General features: G+C 37.5%; 2 protein-coding genes across 2 annotated transcripts in view; both read left to right on the forward strand.

The window, feature by feature from the left end:
* Positions 1-12,700, forward strand: part of LOC140945563 (glutamate receptor 2-like) — a 22,288-nt gene extending 9,588 nt beyond the window's left edge. Inside the window, exons 10-17 of the mRNA XM_073394575.1 lie at positions 103-297; positions 1,268-1,631; positions 3,349-3,711; positions 5,110-5,280; positions 6,578-6,713; positions 11,363-11,397; positions 11,797-11,928; positions 12,429-12,700. Of these exons, the coding sequence (XP_073250676.1) occupies positions 103-297; positions 1,268-1,631; positions 3,349-3,711; positions 5,110-5,280; positions 6,578-6,713; positions 11,363-11,397; positions 11,797-11,928; positions 12,429-12,700 (1,668 nt within the window). The remainder of the gene's footprint in view (positions 1-102; positions 298-1,267; positions 1,632-3,348; positions 3,712-5,109; positions 5,281-6,577; positions 6,714-11,362; positions 11,398-11,796; positions 11,929-12,428) is intronic.
* A 554-nt stretch (positions 12,701-13,254) lies between these two features.
* Positions 13,255-20,011, forward strand: LOC140945564 (glutamate receptor ionotropic, kainate 5-like). The gene is made up of 11 exons (XM_073394576.1): positions 13,255-13,335; positions 13,960-14,085; positions 14,457-14,588; positions 14,969-15,073; positions 15,550-15,669; positions 16,406-16,597; positions 17,314-17,671; positions 18,011-18,373; positions 18,942-19,112; positions 19,615-19,762; positions 19,975-20,011. Exons 1-11 carry the CDS (start codon positions 13,255-13,257, stop codon positions 20,009-20,011), a joined length of 1,833 nt encoding a protein of 610 aa, XP_073250677.1.
* Positions 20,012-20,946: the final 935 nt, after the last annotated feature.

Here is a 20,946-nt window from a genome sequence, read left to right on the forward strand (position 1 = left end):
CTGTTTTGACGTAGTTAGTAATTTCTTGGGCTGGTTAGAAAACAATTGTTAAGTACCTTAGACACTGTAAGTGTAAGAGTCCACCTTTCATAACCTCAACAGGATGAGCCGTTTGTCGTCCTCAAAACGCAAGAAGATGGAAGCATTACATATGAAGGGTACTGCATCGACCTGCTACGAGAACTTGCCAAAAGACTTCATTTCTCATATCATATTAAAACATCTCCTGACGGGCTCTATGGCGCGAAATTGCAAAATGCATCCTGGAACGGGATGATTGGAGAGCTTCTAAATAACGTATGAAATATCACTGCATTCAATAGACCAATTTCGATCAATTAAAATTCTCTATAATAGGCCATTTGCACGATGCTGTCATTTTACTACTAGGAACAGAAACCTTTACGTTTTTCCCTTCATATTTAAATTTGGTAATCCCAGCGAGGATTAAATAACAAAAGCCCTAATTTGCACAGGAAAGCAAAACCCTGAAGGATTCTGGTTGTAGTAGTAAAATGACGTCATCGTGTAAGTGGCCTATTGGCTGCGAGGCTTGAGGGAATAGAGCAAAAGAATATGTTGAGGCTCAGCAATAAACATTCCATTACTTTTTTCTTCTTCCCCCAAGCTTCCGCACAAGGTATGAGTTTTCATATATCGAAATTGGTCTGTTCCTTCAAAGTGCCAGAGCTAGAAACTGCATGTACGTTGACACAGGTTGACAACAATTTAACAGCCAATCGAGAGGTAGATGAATGTTATTCCTCCTTTCAAAATAAATTGACCAATGCTATTCCCTCTTTATTAGCCTTCCATTCAGAATTGTTTTGTCTAGATTTTATCATAGTGCGTTGCAACATTTACGAGGTATGACGTCATGAACCTCATTAGGTTAACCAATGTTTTTTAGCCAAAACTGCCAGGGTTAGCATTGTTTCATGCAGTAAAAAAAGCAGCAAAATAAACGTGTGCTAATTATACACTGATCTCAAATGTCACGCACGACAGTTTTTTCTTAAACAATTATAGTTCGAACAAAATAAGATGCTGCCAAGATGGTCGCCATTTTGAAAAAAAGTCACAGGTCATATGTTATTATTAAAGTATGATAAATACGATGTATTTGTAATAACATAAAGAACGAAAAGACTTTCTAATTTAAAAATAGTGAGCTCTAGGAATTGCAAGGGCCAAAACTACCATTAGTTCATGTTTGCAATAGAAATTTACTCGACAATCCACCACCCCATTTTTTTTTTCTCAACAGCGCGCAGACGTTGCCGTTGCAGCTTTGACCATAACTGAAAGCCGCGAAAAAGTGGTGGACTTCACTGTCCCCTTCATGTATTACACTGAAGAACTTCTACTCAAGAAAGCGTCGTTCAACAACGGATCAATTGATTTTCTACAGTTTATGAATCCATTTCGCATTGAAGTTTGGTTTGTTACTTTAGCCACTCTGGTAGTGATTTCCGTTTCAACTTTTGTGATAAACTACTTTAGTCCATACGGTCACAAAGATCCGAATGGCCGAGGAACCTCTGAAGAGTTCAGTTTCTTTAACAGCGTGTGGTTTTCATTGGCTTGCATGTTGCAACAAGGATCTGAGAGCCAGCCACGAAGCCTGTCAGGTACTGTAAGGTGGAAGTCGTTCGCTTAAGCCAACGTTAATTCAATCGATGTCTTCGTTACTGGTAAACATTTAAGCATGTATCTAGTATTTAGTCAATCTTTCTGTTCACGGATTTTTAATCAACGATATAATGCTTTGAGAGGAGGAGTTAATGTCTTCCCACAATGCATTGTAGCATAAAATGATATATATGGAAATTTTAGTGACGTGATTACTCGGCTGAGAGAGTCTCAGACGCTTGAACAAGTGTAACTAACGTGGCATTGTATGTTACTGAGACTTGCTAGTGTGAAGAATCTTTGACGAATTTCCCTCTTCTTTATGTACATTGTAAAGAAAGACGACTTCCCCGTTGGCCCTCTTAAGGTGTGTTGACTCATTTTGTCACCACGTGCACTTTCGTTTGAGTTTCGGTGCTAAAATGGCATACAGGCAGAGCGGGTTTACTGATCCAGTTGCTCAGTGCTATCAAGTAGCATATAATGAATAATAATAATAATAATAATAATAATAATAATAATAATAATAATAACAATAATAATAGTAATAATAATAATAAGGATTTCTTTTGCCTCATATCCTCATAGGCTCATGGCGCTTTACAACTGAATATTTCAAACCGATTTTTTTTTAGATTAAAAAAATTAACACCAATAATAAAACATAAATATATGAAACTACAAGTTAAAGATTCTTATTCAAAAATTAAAAATTCTTGTCGCAATATTTACAGTATCTACATTATTCTGACAGAACTTTGATTAAATTTTTTTTTTTAATAAGAAAGTCTTTATTGAAGTTTTAACTTTTGAAATGTCATCATGATTACGTATGGGTTCTGGCAGTGAGTTCCAAATTGTAGGTGCTGCAAATGAGAATGATTTCTTCAACTTTGCAGATGGTATTGCCAGGAGCCTCTTGGAGGCAGATCTTAAGCTTCTTGATGGTCTGTAGGGTTGCAAGATTTCTGTTATATAGGAAGGCGCTAACCAATGTAAGGCTTTAAAGGTTAACAGAAGTATCTTGTATTTGATACGTCTGCATATGGGGAGCCAGTGTAACTGTTTGAGAATTGGCGTGATATGATCATGTTTCCTGGAACGAGTCACAAGGCGTGCAGCACGGTTTTGGACAGCTTGTAGACGAACAATCAGAGATTGGGGAAGGCTATAGACCAATGAAAATAAAAGCATGAACTAAGATTTCAGCGTCTTTTGGGAGAGACTGTCTCTTACTTTAGCTATATTCCTAAGATGAAGAAAACAAGCTTTAAATATGGTAGTGACGCGTTCGACAAGAGTTATTTCTTGATCGAAGACGACTCCGATGTTCCTAGAGGAACTCACAGGCATTATTCTTTCACTGGATACTTGGATGGCCTCAATAGGCGAGCATGCATGGGCGATGGTTGGCATTCAGAACAAGTAGCTCGGTTTTTCCCCTGTTTAGCTTCAATTCGTTTCGGACCAATCAGGAATCTACATGACTCACACATGCTTCTATACGCGCTAAAGATGACTGTTGCTCGGTTGTAATGGGCCTAAAAGCAAAGTAAAGTTGGGTGTCGTTGGCGTATAGGTCGATCAGTGAAACTCGAGTCCATGATATCAAGTAGCAAAGGTAAAACATATGTAAGATCTGACAATTGCACAAAGCGCAGTGATTAATGGCTTGGTTTTCTTTTTTTCTTTTTTTTGTTTGTTTTTACTTTCTAGGTCGCATTCTCACCGCGTGTTATTGGTTTTGCATTCTTGTCTGGGTTTCAACATACACCGCAAATCTCGCAGCCTTTTTCACTGTGAAAAATGCCGCTGCACCCATTAATAACTTGGAAGACATACTAACATCATCTTATAAAGTTACCATAGTAGAATATGGAAGTACTTACGAGTTTTTTCAAACAAGTCAATATGAAACTCATAGAAAGATTTGGTACAGAATTCAAGCTCACAATTCATTTGTTGGAAACATAAGTGAGGCTGTTATATTGATCCGTGGAAAGGATGATTATGTCTTCATTTATGACGGGCCAGTTGTTCGACATCTTGCCAAAAACCAACCATGTGATCTGATAACGGGTAAAAGTTATTTTTCAAGATTTAAAAACACTGGGATGAGAAATATTTAATATTTTAAGAGGGTGAGGGTGAAGGTGATGGGGAGCACGAGTGGGGAGAAGGGGGGTGAGTTTACAATATTATTCTTGGAGGTTTATACTTAAGCAATAGAAAACGTTTTCCGTGTTTACATAGCCTGATATAAACATGAGAGGGGTTGGGAGAATTCATTTTATGCAAACCCGAGACGAACTCGAGGGTCTGCATAACTGTCGAGAATTCTCCCAATCCCTCGAGTGTTTATATGAGGCTATGCAAAGACAGGAAAAAAGTTTTCTATTGCTTTTATAAAATAACTCTCCCGAGAAAAAACGCAAACTCTTTGTTACGGTCCTGATTAAAAGAGAAATTCTTACCAGTCGCAAGGTCTTACACAAGAAGTCTTGCACGCGTAATCAGTTCAGTCTTGTTTTGCAAAAAGATGCTTTCCAAAACAGTACGGATTTTTCTCGCTTAAAATGTCAGCTTAAGCGAAAAAAATTGACACACCTTCTTTGTAACGATTTTCCAAGTTTCAGCCGACGAAGGAATGGGTAAATAAAGTAAACTTGTCGAGTTTTGAACTTGAAAACTTTTTCAAATTTGTGCTTGCGTGATTAGCGCGCGAAAACCTGTGTGAGGTGGCGTGGGAAAAGTAGCCTCTGCCGACAACCGTTCAATTTTCTATCGTGCATGTGCGAAAATCGTCGCGCAATTCGCAAGCAAAATTAATCCTCAGGTCTGTCGTCAAATGGCTCGATTTTCGCGGGAATAAAAAAAAAATGCGACAACTCTGATCTGCTACGCAAGACTCACGCAATGCTCCAAAGCAGTCAAGAACAGGAAAAAACTGTTTTTTTTTTTAATTTATTCGTCAAGATTTCTGGACGGATTCGAACGGTTGTCGGCAGAGGCTACTTTTCGCACTCCAGCTCACACAGTGAAAATGTAGCTTCTACTCGCAAGGTATGTACATTTATGCTTTATTTTTTCATTTGCTTTTGGATCAAGGGAAGGGCTTTGTAATAATTTTTAATAACCCACTACACGTACGTCAAAAAGAACAAATTAAAAAGAAATAAATTCTTAAAGCGGAACAGAAGGTGGCTTTATAAAATGCATGGCACGGTTCATAGTATATTTATTTTAGAGACACTCATTTACAAGTACGTACAGTGTATAGCGGAAAAAAACGAAATCTACACGAAATCGTATATTCTAGAAAGCTCTTGTGTGTCTCCCTTTGGAGTATAGGGATTCAGCAAATTCTCGGGAGTTTTACATCACGGCCCGAAATGCGAGGACGCACTTCCAACCCGCCTCCAACTGCGAATTTGATAATTATGACATAAACCAGTTTTCGACGTTTTCGTTTTCTAGTCCCAGGTTTAAGCACGGCCAAAGGACTTGGCCTCGCGTTCCAAGCTGATGATCCAGACGCCACAGACTTTTCACTTGCCATTCTGCATTTACATGAGAATAGTTTTCTAGAGAACCTGAAACGTAAATGGTGGGAATCTTCTAATGGATGTCCTCAAGAGCAAGAGACAAGTAAGACTCTGCTGTATATTATACATTGCACTGTCTACAGAAGTGGACGCATACGTGCCTAACCCTTTTTCTGATAGTCGAATAAGACCTACACCTACAATTACCACAGAAGGCCCTGTGGTAACTCCGAGACCAGTCCCAGTTTCAGGAAGGAAATCATTCATGGAAAGCTTTGCCGGCAGAAGTTGCGGCCGTGAGTTGCAACTAAAGTAGCCTAACGACCGGTTTAACTTTGTCGACAACGGGTTGGACACTTGTACGATTTCCGAGAAAATTTAAGCGGTGGAGTCGTCAGTGCTTGTGGAAGACTACAAAATTTCCCCCACCTTAGCCTGCAAAGCAGGCGTATTTTGGGGCGGGATCCACGAATTGTTTTCAGGAATGACGTTGTCCCGCCATCTTGGACGTTAATACTAGTCTTTTTCCTTGCTTTTCAAGATGGCGGCCACGATCAATGTATCTCCGAGTTTTCGTTAAAAAACGCCTGCTCTGCAGGCTACCCCGACCTCGCAAAAAGCTAGAAGAATAGGGTTAAACCAAGCAGGGTTAGCTGAGTTGGAAATACATGATTAAATCCTCCTTTCTGTATGCCTAATTTAAGCATCTTCAACGTCAGGGGCTCACATGAAGGGAGGAAGATCCTAGAAGGCCGATCATCCTAGTGTCATTCATATGTTTCCTGTAAATTCAGATTGCATGCGAAGGGTTGCACTTGTCCCTAGCGCTAGGATCTTCCTGGTACTAAACAGAGTTGTCCTAGCTGAGACGCAAGAAGATGCTAGTACCAGGAAGATCCTAGCACCATGTTAACTGCCTTCGCTAGGAAGATGCCAGTACATTCGTCAAGCAGGCGTCGAAAGGTATAGGGGATAGTCAAACTAGACAAAGATTGCGGCAGGTCGTTCAATCGGTAACCACGGCAATAAAGGCCGACCATTTCGTTTGGCGTTACCATGAGCTGATTTATTGTGATAATTTTGCTGTAAGGTAGTTGTCAACACCAGTAAGGAGAGCAGAAAAGCTCAAATTGCCTTTTCTTTTTTGGTCGCTCGCCATCTTTTATTTTCTCTCTACTTGGTCACCACCGCGAACCAAATTTGTGCATGTAAACCCAAAGAGAAGTTGTTCCGCCTTGCAGTATGTTAAGTCGAATGCCTTAGGTCGAACCCTGCACTACTTACCAGCCGAACCCTTCTCACGAAAAAGGCAAACTTGTATGCGGTATAATATCTGCTTACCCAAATCTGTTGTTCGCAAATTTTTTTGTAAATCTAAGCATTTGCTTTTTTTCTTGAAGTGTTGTCCCGAAAGCGTATCGGCTTGACAAGTATGGCGGGAGTGTATGCTGTCTTGGGCGTGGGGTTGATCTTGTCATTCCTCGTGCTGATCGCAGAAATCATCTGGAAACGCAAAGAAAAGCTCAAAACGACAAGGTTAGTGGCTATCTAGGCAATATACATGTTGTTATACAAGTTCCATCATGTTGATCAATGAGGAAATGAAATCGTTGCTTCTCTAATATGACTTGGCAGACCCGCTACAAATACAGTATGATAGACCACCTTAGGCAGTGCACTTTACAAGTCAAAACAAAATTTTGTTGAACGCAGAGACCCTTCCAAATTGTAAGTGCCGTGTTCCAAACTGCAATAATACTTTCAGAAATGCAAGTCATTTTTACAGAATTCTTAAAGACAGGTATGTCCTCTTTTATCAGAATAACCCTGAATGCGTCCTAAACAAGTGGCTTGCTGCTGTCTCCATGTTTTTGCTGTCCCTCTAAACGATCCATAGAGCCTTTATGGTCATAAGTCGTACCAGCTCTCCTCTCGCGTATAACAATGGCAATTTCAGTGTTAACAAAATTCCCCTATATTTTTTGTCTCCAGGTCAAATGTCCGATCGATACGCATCAACCCACGAACAAACTGAGTGAGAACTTAGAACGTCTTTCAACGTATTTGTATTACATTGGGTTTTTGTATGGTTTGGGACTTATTTATTGATCTACTTGCAAACAAACGTGAAGTTTGTTGAACTAGACTAATAAATTAAAGGTAAACTTCACGATCTTCACAACCGTAGCCGAGTGCGGTTTAAAAAAATATCAGATGATTTCGATTTCTCACGCTCTCTAACAGCCAGCAAGTGTTACGTATATTACACAGTTAATCACAAGTTTTAAATAGACAGTATATTTGGATAATTAAAATTAAAATGTAAGTGAATTATGAGGAACGTTTCTTGATTAGGTAACGGAAAGGTAATGCAAAGATAATTTGAGAAAGAAGTCACTGTGTATAATTCATGAACTTTGCATGACGAGGAATAAAAGGAACGCGCGAAATAGTTGCACGGAAATAATGGGTGTTGGTGAAAATTCCGAGAAAAGACCACTCTTTCATATTGAAAAGGGATTGTCCGGGCGGCCAGTTATGTCTTTCAGAAGACGCCCTAGGACAAGTGCTTTTGGGCATATATTTAACTCTTGTTTATATGTTTTATCTCTTGAATTTTATCTTATCATAAATTAAAGTATACACCTTTCTTCACGATTTGTTTTTAATTACTTAATCATTACGTGGTTCTGAAAAAGGGGTGACTCAATAAAGTATGTACTGTTAGCTAGTTGTCTCACACTCGTAAATGCTCGGTCACTTATTTTTTAAAGCCTGCACGACGCAAGCGTATTTTTGTGGGGCGAGCGAAATTAATTTAAAGGCAAAGGAGGACAGGAAAGTAGAAATTAAGCAATTCTTGGGGTAGCTCCTTGGGCGAAAGAAAGAGACAGAGAGGGGAGGGTAAGTTTAACTCGGCCCATTCCTCTTTTGCAATTCAATATAGCGAATCCAACGTGGATGCAGGCTAATTTTTCTACACTGTAATTTTCAGGGAGTTATAATAACTCCTCTAGTGGGGCTAATTTAACTCCTTACAGTGGAGTTATTTTTCGTGAAGTTACTTTAACTCCAAAAAGGAGTTTAAAGAACTCTTTTTCAGGAGTAAAAGTGACCCCAGATATTGAGGAGTTGAAATAACCCCAAAAAAGGAGTTATCCTGTACCTAAAATTTTTACTCCACTTTCAGAGTTAAATTAACTCCAAAAAGAGTAAAAACAACCCATGTAAGAAGTACAAGTAACCCCATTTCGGAGTAATTTCAACTCCAGACTGGGAGTAAAAAGAACTCTTTTTCAGGAGTAAAAATGATCCCAAATTCGGAGTTAAATTAGGAGTTAAAATAACCCCAAAAAAGGGGTTATCCTGTACCTAAAATTTTTACTCCATTTTTGGAGTTATAATAACTCCCTAAAAATTACGGTGTACTTGGTTAGCTCTGAGCTTTTAACGTAGAATTGATAATCACTTCTGTTGTTTTTCTGTTGTTGGCAACTTTGTCTGCTAACTTGTGCAGAGTAAAGAGATCTTTCAAACCATACCAGAGTGTGAGTATAATTCAGTCAAGGACACCGAAGAAAAAGGACCAAAACCATGTGACATTGACCTGCATGTAAAATCTTGTTCCATTGCCCACCTACCTTTCCTTTCACCTAATCCTAAGATCCGAAAATCTTTCCTAAAAACTCTTCCCACCAAAATGTCAGGCCTACTAAATGCACAGCAAGAGAAAAAAAGATGCAAGAATAGCGAAATTTTGCTTTCTGCGCATGCCCGAACTTCGCGAGCTAACAGTTTGCATCTGGATCAGAAGGCCGTAAGGTGTACAACCTGTAAACGGTTTTGTGGTAAGTTGTAGTTCTTTATAGCACGACAGTGACCAGAAAAGACTCGACTAGCTTCAACGCGTTTTCCGGCAAAATCTCCAGGAGCGAATGGGTTAAAGCTCTCTAATTAATAAGTCGCTTCGTGTTACTTAGGGCGGTTAATGTTCTGCTTACACAAAGTTAACGGAGTAAGTATAATCCCATTTTTTACTAAATATTCCCTTGCCGATGAGTGCCAAAATCTTTTTTTTTATATATATTTTGGTCACCTGCTTGCTTGGTTGAAATGAAATGCAAAAGGTTTAACTTGTGAAGACCGTTTTTGTTTATTTCGCACAAAAGAGTTATTGTATTTTTTATTACTGGAAGTAAGCCAGAATATGGACTGCAAGTATGCAAGGTAATTGCTTTATAATTTTGGATTCAAAAAACCTTTACTGTCTTAAATCCACTGATATTTCAAATGATTTCGAGGGGAAAAAAAAAGCACTGTCCTCGGCTGGTCCACAACTTAATTTAATGCGTGATTTCCAGTGTAACCGAAAATAATCAGCTGTTTTGATAATTTCGTGCGAATTTGTATAGATAAAAGGCACAACAGGGCATATAGCTCCAGCAGATTAGTATATTGCGTTTCTCCCTCAGAAAATTAAAACCTGGCATAATATCACTTGGATAGCATGTCAAACTCTTCAGTCTCAGGTTATTCAGCACAGACCTTAACAACTTACATTAAGCTGTAACCTGTAACTTATTACAATTATAGTGTTTTTTTTTCTTTTTCATGTGAGACGCTACTTTTATGTGTCAATTAGTAATAAGCAGGGTCATAATTAAATTACATGCATAAACAACCCAAAGAATTGAATTAATACTATACGCCACAACAAATTAAACCAAAGTTGGTGCATAATTCGCGTACGAAACAGCTAGAGGGCAACTTAATCGATAAAGGTCTGTTTCTGAAGTATAAAAATGAAAAAGAAAAAAAGAGAAATAATAAATGCCTGCAGACTAGATCATCATCATTTCCTATAGATTACAAAGGATTACGACTTCCGCGGTAATTGTACTGCAATGAATGAATGTTCATGAAGAGGAGCCAGAATATTCTCATAAGTTCCGCTAATTTTTTATTTTTTTCTCATAACTGACTGGCTTTGTTAACAAGGTTTGAGATACGCGGGGGCAACACACTATGAGGTCTCGTAAACTTCAAGGAAAAAAAACTAACAAGGCAAGGCTCATAATATTCCGGATATATCGCAAAAACGACGAACAAATTTAAAGTTCAACATTTCGGCCTCATAAACGTGTTTGACAATGTCAGTTTCAAACTTCCTCTTTTGTAAAAGACAGGCCACTTGGCTGAGCCTCTGATTAAGGTAGAATGAAACAGACACTTTGAAATAAGGGATTCAGAGTTATAACAGGTACGAGAGCTGATACAATCTCACGAATACTATTAATTCTAATTACTCTTGATATGAAATGTTTGTTTCAGTACCTTGACTTGTTTCCACCGTTGGTGCATTAACTTGGACGAGTGAGCAAAACCTTTCTAAAAATCTGCTCTTAATCGAGTTGTATTTAAGATGTTTCGATATAGTTTTTCGGAGACCATGCAGATCTTTCCAAGCAGCCAGCGAAAATCATATTAAGCAGCATTCTGACGCTACTTAAGACCAATTTGGGTAATTTAGAGCTTTTTTGTGAAACAATTTATCACAACTATAAAAAAAAAAGGTTTGAAATATATTTACGTTTTATTTGGATTCAATACAGAATTATTTGCTTAGGGTGTCGGATTTTCAGCAGCAGGTCTAAATCGCGCAAAACCCGGCTTTTGTTGATTTAAATTTTTCTTGTTTTTTGTTACCATTAGTGATATCGATTTTGAAAAACTTAAAACCAAACGGTCAGTCAGTGGTGGAAATTTCATATAGCGATCGTGACGAGGATAAAATCACTTTGAACGCGATTGAAAAATATCGGTATGGTCTCAGAAAAACTGTTCCGAAACACCTTAAATTACTATTACCGTTATGATTTCATAATTATTTGAAATCTCAGGCTAAACATTTGTTGCTTAAGAGAGTCTCGGATGTTGTATGTGTGGTGGATTTTGTTTTTGTTTTGTCCAACCAAACACGTTTTAAGATACTCAAATAAGTTTCCAAAGTAAATGACTCATTCGATAATCGATTCTAATTTCTACATTTTTTTTTCGATTCGATTCGACAATAGATTTTTTTACTAGTTTATTAATTTAACAAATGACTATATTATATTTACTTCAGAGACTGAAGATGGTATGGCTAACAATCAACATTTATATATCAACAATTATTGTTATAGCCACGGGGGAACAACAAGCAGAATGTTTACGTGCGGTAAGCTTTCATGAAACGCAGTAAATTGAACACCGATCTAGAAATTTGTCGGGTGATTCTTGTGTAGGCCGAGTGTCTCCCGGTTATATTTTATTCTTTAAACGTCGAACCGAATAACTACTTACAAGGGGAATATAGGTCATCACTTATATGTGTAAACTATATGGTACTTTTTTTTCATTTATTTTTATATCTTATTAATACTGAATTTTTATATGGTTAAATACCATGGTTAAGCTCCTTCTTCCAATCGTCTTCTTTTTCTTCTTTCCAAATAAAAAATAAGCTTAATACTGATTATGAGTCCGATTTTCATTACAGATCAGAGAGTTTGCAAGAACTCAACTCAAATTGCTGTCTCAATAACTTTTTAATCTTTCCTCCTTCTCCCTCCGGCAGGTATTATTAATGCATACTCAGTGGAATATGAGGCACTGAAAATTGCAGCCAGCAATTCGTCAATCATACAAAATATTTCAATCAACGTGCAACAGTTTGACTTTTCGGAGAGTTTCCATCTGTTTAATCAAGGTATGATAACTGGGAGTAATTAATGCTGTCAAGAACGGTAAACACAAATACAAAAAACGTTATACTTGTGACACAAATAATTACGCCAGAAAGCCAGGACCAAAATCTTTGAGTTAATTACTGGAAGGTGCAAGCATTTTTCCCGATGTTGTAAACGGTCACATCGTCGAGTTGCGAATAGCAGCTAATGCGTTAAATATGTGCAGGATTATTAGTCTGTATACCTATAATTCATTTTTGTAAGTTTATACGCTGACAACAATGTCTGTAAACGGAAAATCGCTAAAGGCGCTCAGTTAAATCTGAATAATACTGTTGGACAATTAAAATCAGAATTGTCATGAGCAAATTTCTACCGCCTGTGAGTCTCATTAAGCTTAAGTGACATCCGAGTTCGACAAAATAAACCGAGAAAAAAACACTGTTTACTGGGTTTGGACCTTAAGAAGCTTCTCCTTTGCCGTTTACTTGCTAATTTTCAGCAATAATATCTCTTTCAGCATTAAATCTTATTCAACAAAACATAGCTGTTCTTATAGAGGGAAGCAAGGCGAAAACCCCAGCATGTGCCTTCTCTATAATAACTGGCATTCCTCTTATCAAGCTGCAAGAAAACAGCCATCCATTCGAACAATGTGGAAATGCAATAAAGATGGCAGCGGACTACAGAGACTTTACGCATGCCTCACTTGATATCCTGAGTGCATTCCAATGGCAAACGATTGCATTAGTATTTGATGGTAAAATTCAGCTTGTGTCTTTATTAGAATGATAATTGTGTTGGTTTAATTGTCTATTCAAAGAACTGCATTTTATACATACAATGTCTGTATAGCTTGATGATAGGATTTGTAGCTCGTTGCATAGCAAAGAAAATTATCTAATTTTCTATGCGGACGTCACATGTACAAATGGTTGCAAATGACTAACGCTATTCAAAGATTTTTTTGTGGGGGGCGGGGAGGGGGGAATAAAATAATAGGGAAAAACATTATTTTTCTTTTCTTTTCTTTTTTGAATCATCATAAATTCTAATACCTACAAAGGATGATATAGGAGAAGTTTCAATTTATCTTAAACAAACTCTCTTAACGGTTTACTTTTATTCTGTTTCTTTTTCCTTTTTCCCGGAAACCAGGTTGATTCTAGAAAAGCTGAAACAATAAAACAGATTTATCTTCTCTCTTTTTAGAAAAACGTACGTACCAGGCCAACTATTTTTACGCGCTGTCTCGAAAATTAACGGTGCCAGCACTATCTGTGAAGCTAATCCCTTTTACTGGGCAAGGGAGACCTGAAGACACAATGGGATCTATTTTGGGAACGATGGATGAATTAAGAAGTATTGATCCCGAAATAATTCTGCTCTACGCTACAAGGGAAAGCACTGAACTCTTTCTACAACAGGTAATAGTCGATGTAGCGTTATTTTCCGTGAGCACTATGTTCTTGAAGACCCTTGACTTTGATCAAGAGACATCCGTCAAGTTATGTTTAAATAGCTGAAAGGATTTTTTGCTAAGACTGTTTTATGTTTTATAAAGTAACAAAGAAAATTTTGCATCGACAGTTGTTATTTTGCTGTTGTTGTTGTTGTTGTTGTCGTCGTAGTATAAAGAATCCATTTTTTTTTTTTCTCTCACAAAGAAACCATGCAACCACAAGAAAGGTTTCAAATGGATACTTCAGAGAGAGGTATGAAAAGGGAGATGTCCAAGTAAGGAACTTAAAAACATTTAGAGAATAAGACCGCCAACTCATCATCATCATTGTCATCATCATCATTATTATCATATTCATTAAAATGATCATCACTATCAATCATAAATTCATCGTCATCATTAACTCAATCATCGCGAGCGAAAATAATCCGGTGTTCAAAACTAATCTGTGAGAGAAAAAAAAACTGTCAACGCAGCACACTGCACAGGGCGCCTCGATTTTCATACAATTTTTTAGAAAGAGTCTAAGTTATTGATCAATCCTTTTTCATCATTCTCAACACGATGTATATACATTTTTGGCTTTCAGACCTCATTAAACTTAAGCAGCCATGGAAACAATTTGGTTCTAACAATGAATTTTCCATACATCAAAACCCAAGTTTTTGAGAAGATGGAGAACAACCTCAAGAAAATCTACAACAATACCAACAAGGTATGTCATGCTATTCTGTGATTTGATACAACCCCTGAGAAAGCGTTCTGTTAGAGAATCGAAGATTATAATTCTTTACAAAGTTAATAACGGCGTTTGATCTTTTTTCTAGTATTGATGTGTCTTCACGCACAACCCTTAGGGGTGTCTTTTTTGAGGAATAGTGTTGGCTTTCCGCCGTCCTGAACAACCTATTAGCGAGGCCAAAATCTACAATTTTCACCTCTAAGCGAGACGATGATTATCCACGTCACTTTATCGGAGTCCTCCCAGCTGGGGTAGCCTAATTTATTTCGCTTTGAAATTAATAATGAATCAATGAATAGGCTCTTTTCGATGGAATTAATCGAGAGATGCTTATTTTTTTTCAGGGGCTTCTAGCACTAGCTGACGATTCCGTCCAAGTTCTAAAGCAAGCACTGAACGAACAGCCATGCTCTTCTATTGATGGGAAGGCCGTTACTATGAACGATACAGCGAAAATATTAGCGTGCATAAGAAAGGTGACCAGCGTTGAAAGATATTGGAACGTTATCATATCAAAGTCTGATTTTCAGACGTTTTACAAATCCCTTAATTGAATCGTAGCCAGGATGAAACTGATTGCGACAATTGACACTTGAATCTCATTCAACTCCACGTGGCAATTCACGGAAGCTATTAATATTTTTTAGTTAGATTAGCAAAAACCCCTTGATATTATGGGTTATCTAGGACTATGACATTTATTAAAAGGTAATTCAAGGTAATTGACCTTGACTTTCAATAATGAGTTAAAAATTTTCATTTATTAACTAGTCTTAACTGCCCGTTCCTCTAGCTTTTTAAGTCTCTTGGCTCTCGTCATTACTGTGTCTTCACCCATGACCACTGTGTTTAACAGGTCGATATGTGTGGCAGAACAGGAAAAGTCAAGTTTGACGAGAAAGGAACTAGAAAAGAGATTAATCTGGAAATTCTGAACCTACAAAACAATTATTTTAGAGGAGTAAGTATTCCCCATTGTTTAACTTATATATGGTGTGCTTTGTAATTGCCAGCAAAACTGCTGGCGTACAATTTAAAGTAATATTATCGCTTGTATTCAAGATATAGTGTAGGAGAGAATACATAATTATATCGTGCCTTGACTGTTTCTAAGAAAACGATACTTTTCTAGAATGGAGCTAAGACATTTCTTTGTTGTCCGGACCTATCGTAATATTTTGTTTCTTTATGTAATATACTTTTAACTATGAAGAAACTAACAATTACGATTCTAGGCCTAGACACTGACTAGGCCTGGCGAGTCAGTGCAAGGCTCAAGGTAATTATTTTCCTGTTTTTCTTAAGAACAGTGCAAAACATATTTCTATAGAACATCTTTACCCAGCACAGTATTAGCATGTCTGAGAGTTATTTATCATATGAACTAGCAACATTAATTGAATGATCATGATAATTGAACTCCATTGTCGCTCGTAGATAGGTACGTGGAATTCAACGACAGGTGTTACGATGTTTGGAAATATTTTACGTAATTCAATACCTTCATCTACTGCAGAAACTTTGGAAGGGAAAAAGTTGAGAGCTGTCATAGTGGAGGTAAGGAAGACTTTAATTAAGACTGTCATTACGAGATTAGCTATGGGTACAAAAAATGAATAATATAACACAACAGATTCGAAGCAAATGCTTAAGTCCAGGGGGATTAACTTGTATGTCCTTGAGTTGTTATCATGTTATGAAGCCGGGGGTTAATTAATCATACTAATATCATAGGTGAGGAATTACGCCTTAATTTTGGCGCGAAATTTCAGCGATGATTTGTAATTTCACATGTGAATTACAAAATTGCCATGGCAACCTTCCTACGTCTCAGTGTCAAGATGGCGACGAAGTTTTAAAATGCCATGAATGAAGATGCCAGGGCATATAAAGACGCTTTAGAAAACCTGAACACACGAAAGAGCACATCAAGAAGGATTCTAACAGGCATTTTGTCGAAAAATTCTAAACTTGAGTCAAATTTAAGCTCTAAACTTTCGAGAGAGTGGAGTTCTCGACGATCCAAAATAAACATGTCAAAAATCCAATTCAAGATTGCTAACGTAATTCGTCACCCATGATATTATTAGGTAATAAAATGGTATGCTCGTGAAATTAGGGAATAATTTTACTTGCGTTTTGTCCAAATCCTAATAATTTCCCTCGCCTAAAGGCTCGGGAAATTATAACGATTTGGACAAAACGCGCGTGAAATTATTCACCAATTTCACTCGTCACCATTTGAATACACATACAAATTGGCCTTTCTATTCCTTTTCCTTCTCCAAAACAGAACGAACCTTTTGTTATGAAGAAACAGGATGGTGACAACGTATGGTATGAAGGATATAGCATCGATCTTTTCAAAGAACTGGCAAAAATTCTCAAATTTGCATATGAGTTCTACCCTACGCCTGACGGATATTATGGCGCTAAAACAGAAAATGGAACATGGAACGGACTGGTTGGAGAGCTCATAGGAAAGGTAGATTATTTTGTTTATGAAAATTTATACCCAAAAAAATGTGATACCAGGGTTGAGACTTCAGAAACGAGCACTAGACGGCCCTTGGGAGGGGAGTACTTGGATTAATTTTTGCTGGCTATGTGCCGCTGGCCTCTCAGAATCCCTGGCCCATTATAGTCTGATTTTCAGATTTTTTCAGCTTCTGATTTTTTTAATATTTATTGCACTATTTCAAGAGTTTACTATGAAACAAATTACAAAACATTACAAATTAAAGTAAAAAACCATTGAATTAGTACATAAATCTATTCTGTGGCCGTATTAGAGACCCCATTTTAGTCACCTTTAGGAAAAAAAAGTAATTTTTGCAATCCCAACCTAGTCACATCTACCTCACAATATACAAACCCCATAATAGTCAACCCAGGCGTGAAAATGGATAGACGACTAGACGATAGACGACCTAGACCGAAAGTGATTACTAACAGAACATGGAAATAACAATAAGTGAGCTCCATGAGCTACTTTAAAATTCAAAGAGATACAGCCTCTACTCTTTTATTATTGGTTTAGAACGATTATTTGGTCGCGAAAGATGAATGTTTCAAAAATAGCTTGAAAATCCTATATGTTGTCGTGACCCACTGCCCTATAAGGGAGATAGAGGTCTGGCGCGAGGTTCCTTCGTAACAACATTTTCATTGACAGGATTTGCCTCTTTTTTTTCTCCTTAGAGAGCTGATGTAATCGTAGCTTCACTAACTGTCACCGAACGTAGGGCGAAGGTGGTGGACTTCAGTGTCCCATTCATGTTTTACACTAATGATATTTTAATGAAGAAATCTTCAAAGGAAGACCACGATTTGTTGCAGTTCATGAGCCCATTTCACAATAGCGTTTGGTTCTGCACTTTGGGCGCGCTGGTTCTAATTTCAGTAGCCGTGTTTGCAATAAACTACTACAGTCCTTATGGGTACAAAGACGAAAGTGGTCGTCGAACCTCGGATGAGTTCAGCTATTTCAATAGTCTGTGGTTTGCTGTGGCCTGTATGCTGCAACAAGGCGGTGATAACACGCCACGAAGCTTATCAGGTTTTTCCTCCTTCTCGTTTTGTTGTTGATTGCTTTAAATTTGTATCCAGCAATAGCTAATTTAACCCACAAAAAGTATGCAAAATATAATACCTGATAATAATGAAAAGTACCTAGTTTCTTTGATGACGGCTTTCAATTTTACTTAAAACTGTTAAGCGCTTAACTGTGGCAATCAACATCCTCAACAATGCTTTAGTTCAGCGTTGTGAAGAAACAGCACCCCCGTACTGCGATCTTCAGCAACTGAGAAGGGCAAAATACAAAATTAAAAAGCATGGACCTTCGCTTCGTCTGTTTATAATGCTAATTCAACGATATGTATTCCTTTTATTTTAGGCCGAATTCTGACCGGATGTTACTGGTTTTGTATTTTGATCTGGGTCTCAACGTACACTGCCAATCTGGCCGCCTTCTTTACCGTAAAAAACGCGGAGCGCCCTATTAACAACCTGAAAGACCTGGCAAATTCAAATTATGAAATCGGAGTCATTCATTCAGGTGCAACCTACCAGGCTTTTAAAGAAAGCCAATACGAGACACACAAAACGATTTGGCATAGGATGGAGGCTGCAAATACCTTCCTCCCCAGCATAGCTGAAGGTGTTCAATGGGTCAGGGAAAGGGAAAAATTTGCTTTTATTTCTGAAGGACTCACTCTTAGGCATGCGGCTAAGAAGCCACCTTGCAACCTTAAAACAGGTAATTATTTCACATTCGTTGAAAAAAATAGTCTGTCTGTAAATTTAGAAACTTTAGTCCTTATCGAATTACATGAGTGCATGTGAATATTCATTCAAACACTGTAAGCCAACTCCAGTAGACTGCTATATACCAGCAAGTTATGATAATTTTATCAGCTTGATGTCAAACAACCAGAGAATCCTTAGTATAATCGGCCCTCTCAACTTATTGTATTCTATCGTGTCTAGTATTTTCCTAATAAAAACAGTAATCTATCACACTTGAACCTAACTTTTTTCCTTTTCCTTAATAAAAAAAAAGGTTTGATAGAGTCGCTTCTTTGTGTTAACTATTGAATTAGTTATTATGAAAAAAAGACACACCGTGCAAAAATAGTTGGCAGTTGTTTACCATGGTCATATAAGAGGTATAAGGTCGTGAAAGCCACCCTAACAAAATAAAAGATATGGAAAATGCATGTTGGAGGCCATGTACAACATATAAGATTGCCATGGCTTCACAACCATTTCATTATTACCTTAGTTTGTTTGTTTGTTTGTTTCTACAAATGGTTCTTGCTTGTTAGTTCCAGGTTTAAGTTCAACCAGTGGGTTAGCATTCGCTCTTCAAGCAAATGATCCTCATACGAGGGAATTTACACTGGCCATTCTACGTCTTCAAAGGATTCATGTTCTCGAGGATTTGTATCGAAAATGGTGGCAAACATCTAACAGTTGTGTTGATGAAGAGAATACACGTAAGAATAACTTCATGGGATCTGAGAGAATTTCGAGCTTTATTTCCGAAAGAGAAATGAGGTAGCACCGGTGTTTAAAAATTGGGAAACTTTTTTGAGGCTCAGAACTTGATAATGACAACCCTTGTAAGGAAAACCGATATTACAGAATGGTCTTCAACAGATCGACTCCCTTTTTTCCTCAGTTTACCCGGCGTTACATAGGCATTCATGATAGGTCAGACAATAGTTTGTTATTGGCTAAGTTAACAAGACAAATTGATTCTTTAGAGCAGCTTATAGTGTCTGCTTTTAGGTACTTTATCAAAGGAGCACAGCAAAGGATATTTAAGAGCTGTGCACCTGACCTTTATAACGTAATATGGGGGTAAGATCCGGGATAACTGATGCGGTCTCATCTCAATTGCATTTTGTTAACTAGTGGTGGACTTTGCACCCTATTATTATTTTATAAATGTTCCTGCTTTCAGTAAACATTGTCGTCTGTTTTCTTTCATTTCAGTTTTGGCTCAGAAGCAAATTGATCTGAAAAGTATGCTTGGTGTGTATATTGTTCTTCTTGGTGGGATAGTCTTTGCATTCATCACACTAATAGCCGAGATGTACTGGGAGAGAAGAATAAGGAGAAGAGTTCTTAACACATTTAGAAGGTAATTTTAAAAAAAATAAAAACTGAGGACAATGGACCAAACATACTGCACTTAAAATTATTGGCTAACGATGATTAATGACCTAAGATTTTACTATCAAAAAGCACTGGCATGCCAGCTATTCAAAGTAATTAGAAAACGAAAAGGACGATGATTGTTATATTAGCTTATATTCTAACATTTTTACTTTTTTACTTTTTTTTCATTTCTAGATGTAGGACAAAGATTTCTGCTGAAACGAACAGCTAGAGAAAAAATTTATGAAACACACTTTTCGTGGCATTGAAATAAGCAATGTTCAGTGTGTCAAATCTACCTTTAGCAAATTAAATGTCTGCTGTATGGTTTCCTGACAAATCATTTAATTTAGCAATTAATGAATGAGGTTGAGTAGGATCCACCGAGGCCGAAGGCCGAGGCGGATAACACCCTCCGAGATCTGCATAATTCTTTATATCCTACGAAAGCCGAATTCATTAATTGCTTTATTATTCATTCAAAATAAACAAGCTATAACATGCCGTACCTTCGTCGATGTTAAGTTCACCTCGATAGTGCACGCTTAGAAGATAAAGGGCTGTTCACGTCTGCAAATATACTTTAAATAGCAGATGTTGTCCGTCGAGTTGTTTTCTTGCTATGTTTTTAGTCGATAGTTCGTCGTGAAACGAGTAAAATATTCCGCCGACTGTTCGGCCATTTTTCTTTTCACAACTAAAACAACTCAACCTCGTCCCCAGGTCTTCTCGGTTAACGGTGCATTAACCTGCAACTGTGCTGCACTTTTGACGTCATCGGTTGATTAATTGCTAGATTCTTCCAAATTTGGTCAACAGTAGCTGGTTACGGTGACTAATGCGATTGCTTTTAGCCAATCAGAAACGGAGAAATATTTTGAATGAATAATAAATGAATTTATAATGCCAGTGTATAGCAGTAACAATGCTGGCTGCATTGCCTGAATTACTTGGGGTATAGATATTGCTGTATTATATTGTTATTTGTTGTAAGGTAAAGTCAAATTAAATGACGCTTTCAATTGTATCTATAAACAGTGTGTGGTTAGTCTATAGTACTCCCTCAATCATCTTGTCACGGGGTCTCTAAAGTTGTGAAACTGCGAATTTTTGCTTATTCCTTTTTCTTAACTCTCTAAAAGCCGCAACGTGCTTTTATGCTTTTAT

Source organism: Porites lutea, chromosome 8 (genome assembly GCF_958299795.1).
Source record: "Porites lutea chromosome 8, jaPorLute2.1, whole genome shotgun sequence".
NCBI lineage: Eukaryota > Metazoa > Cnidaria > Anthozoa > Scleractinia > Poritidae > Porites > Porites lutea.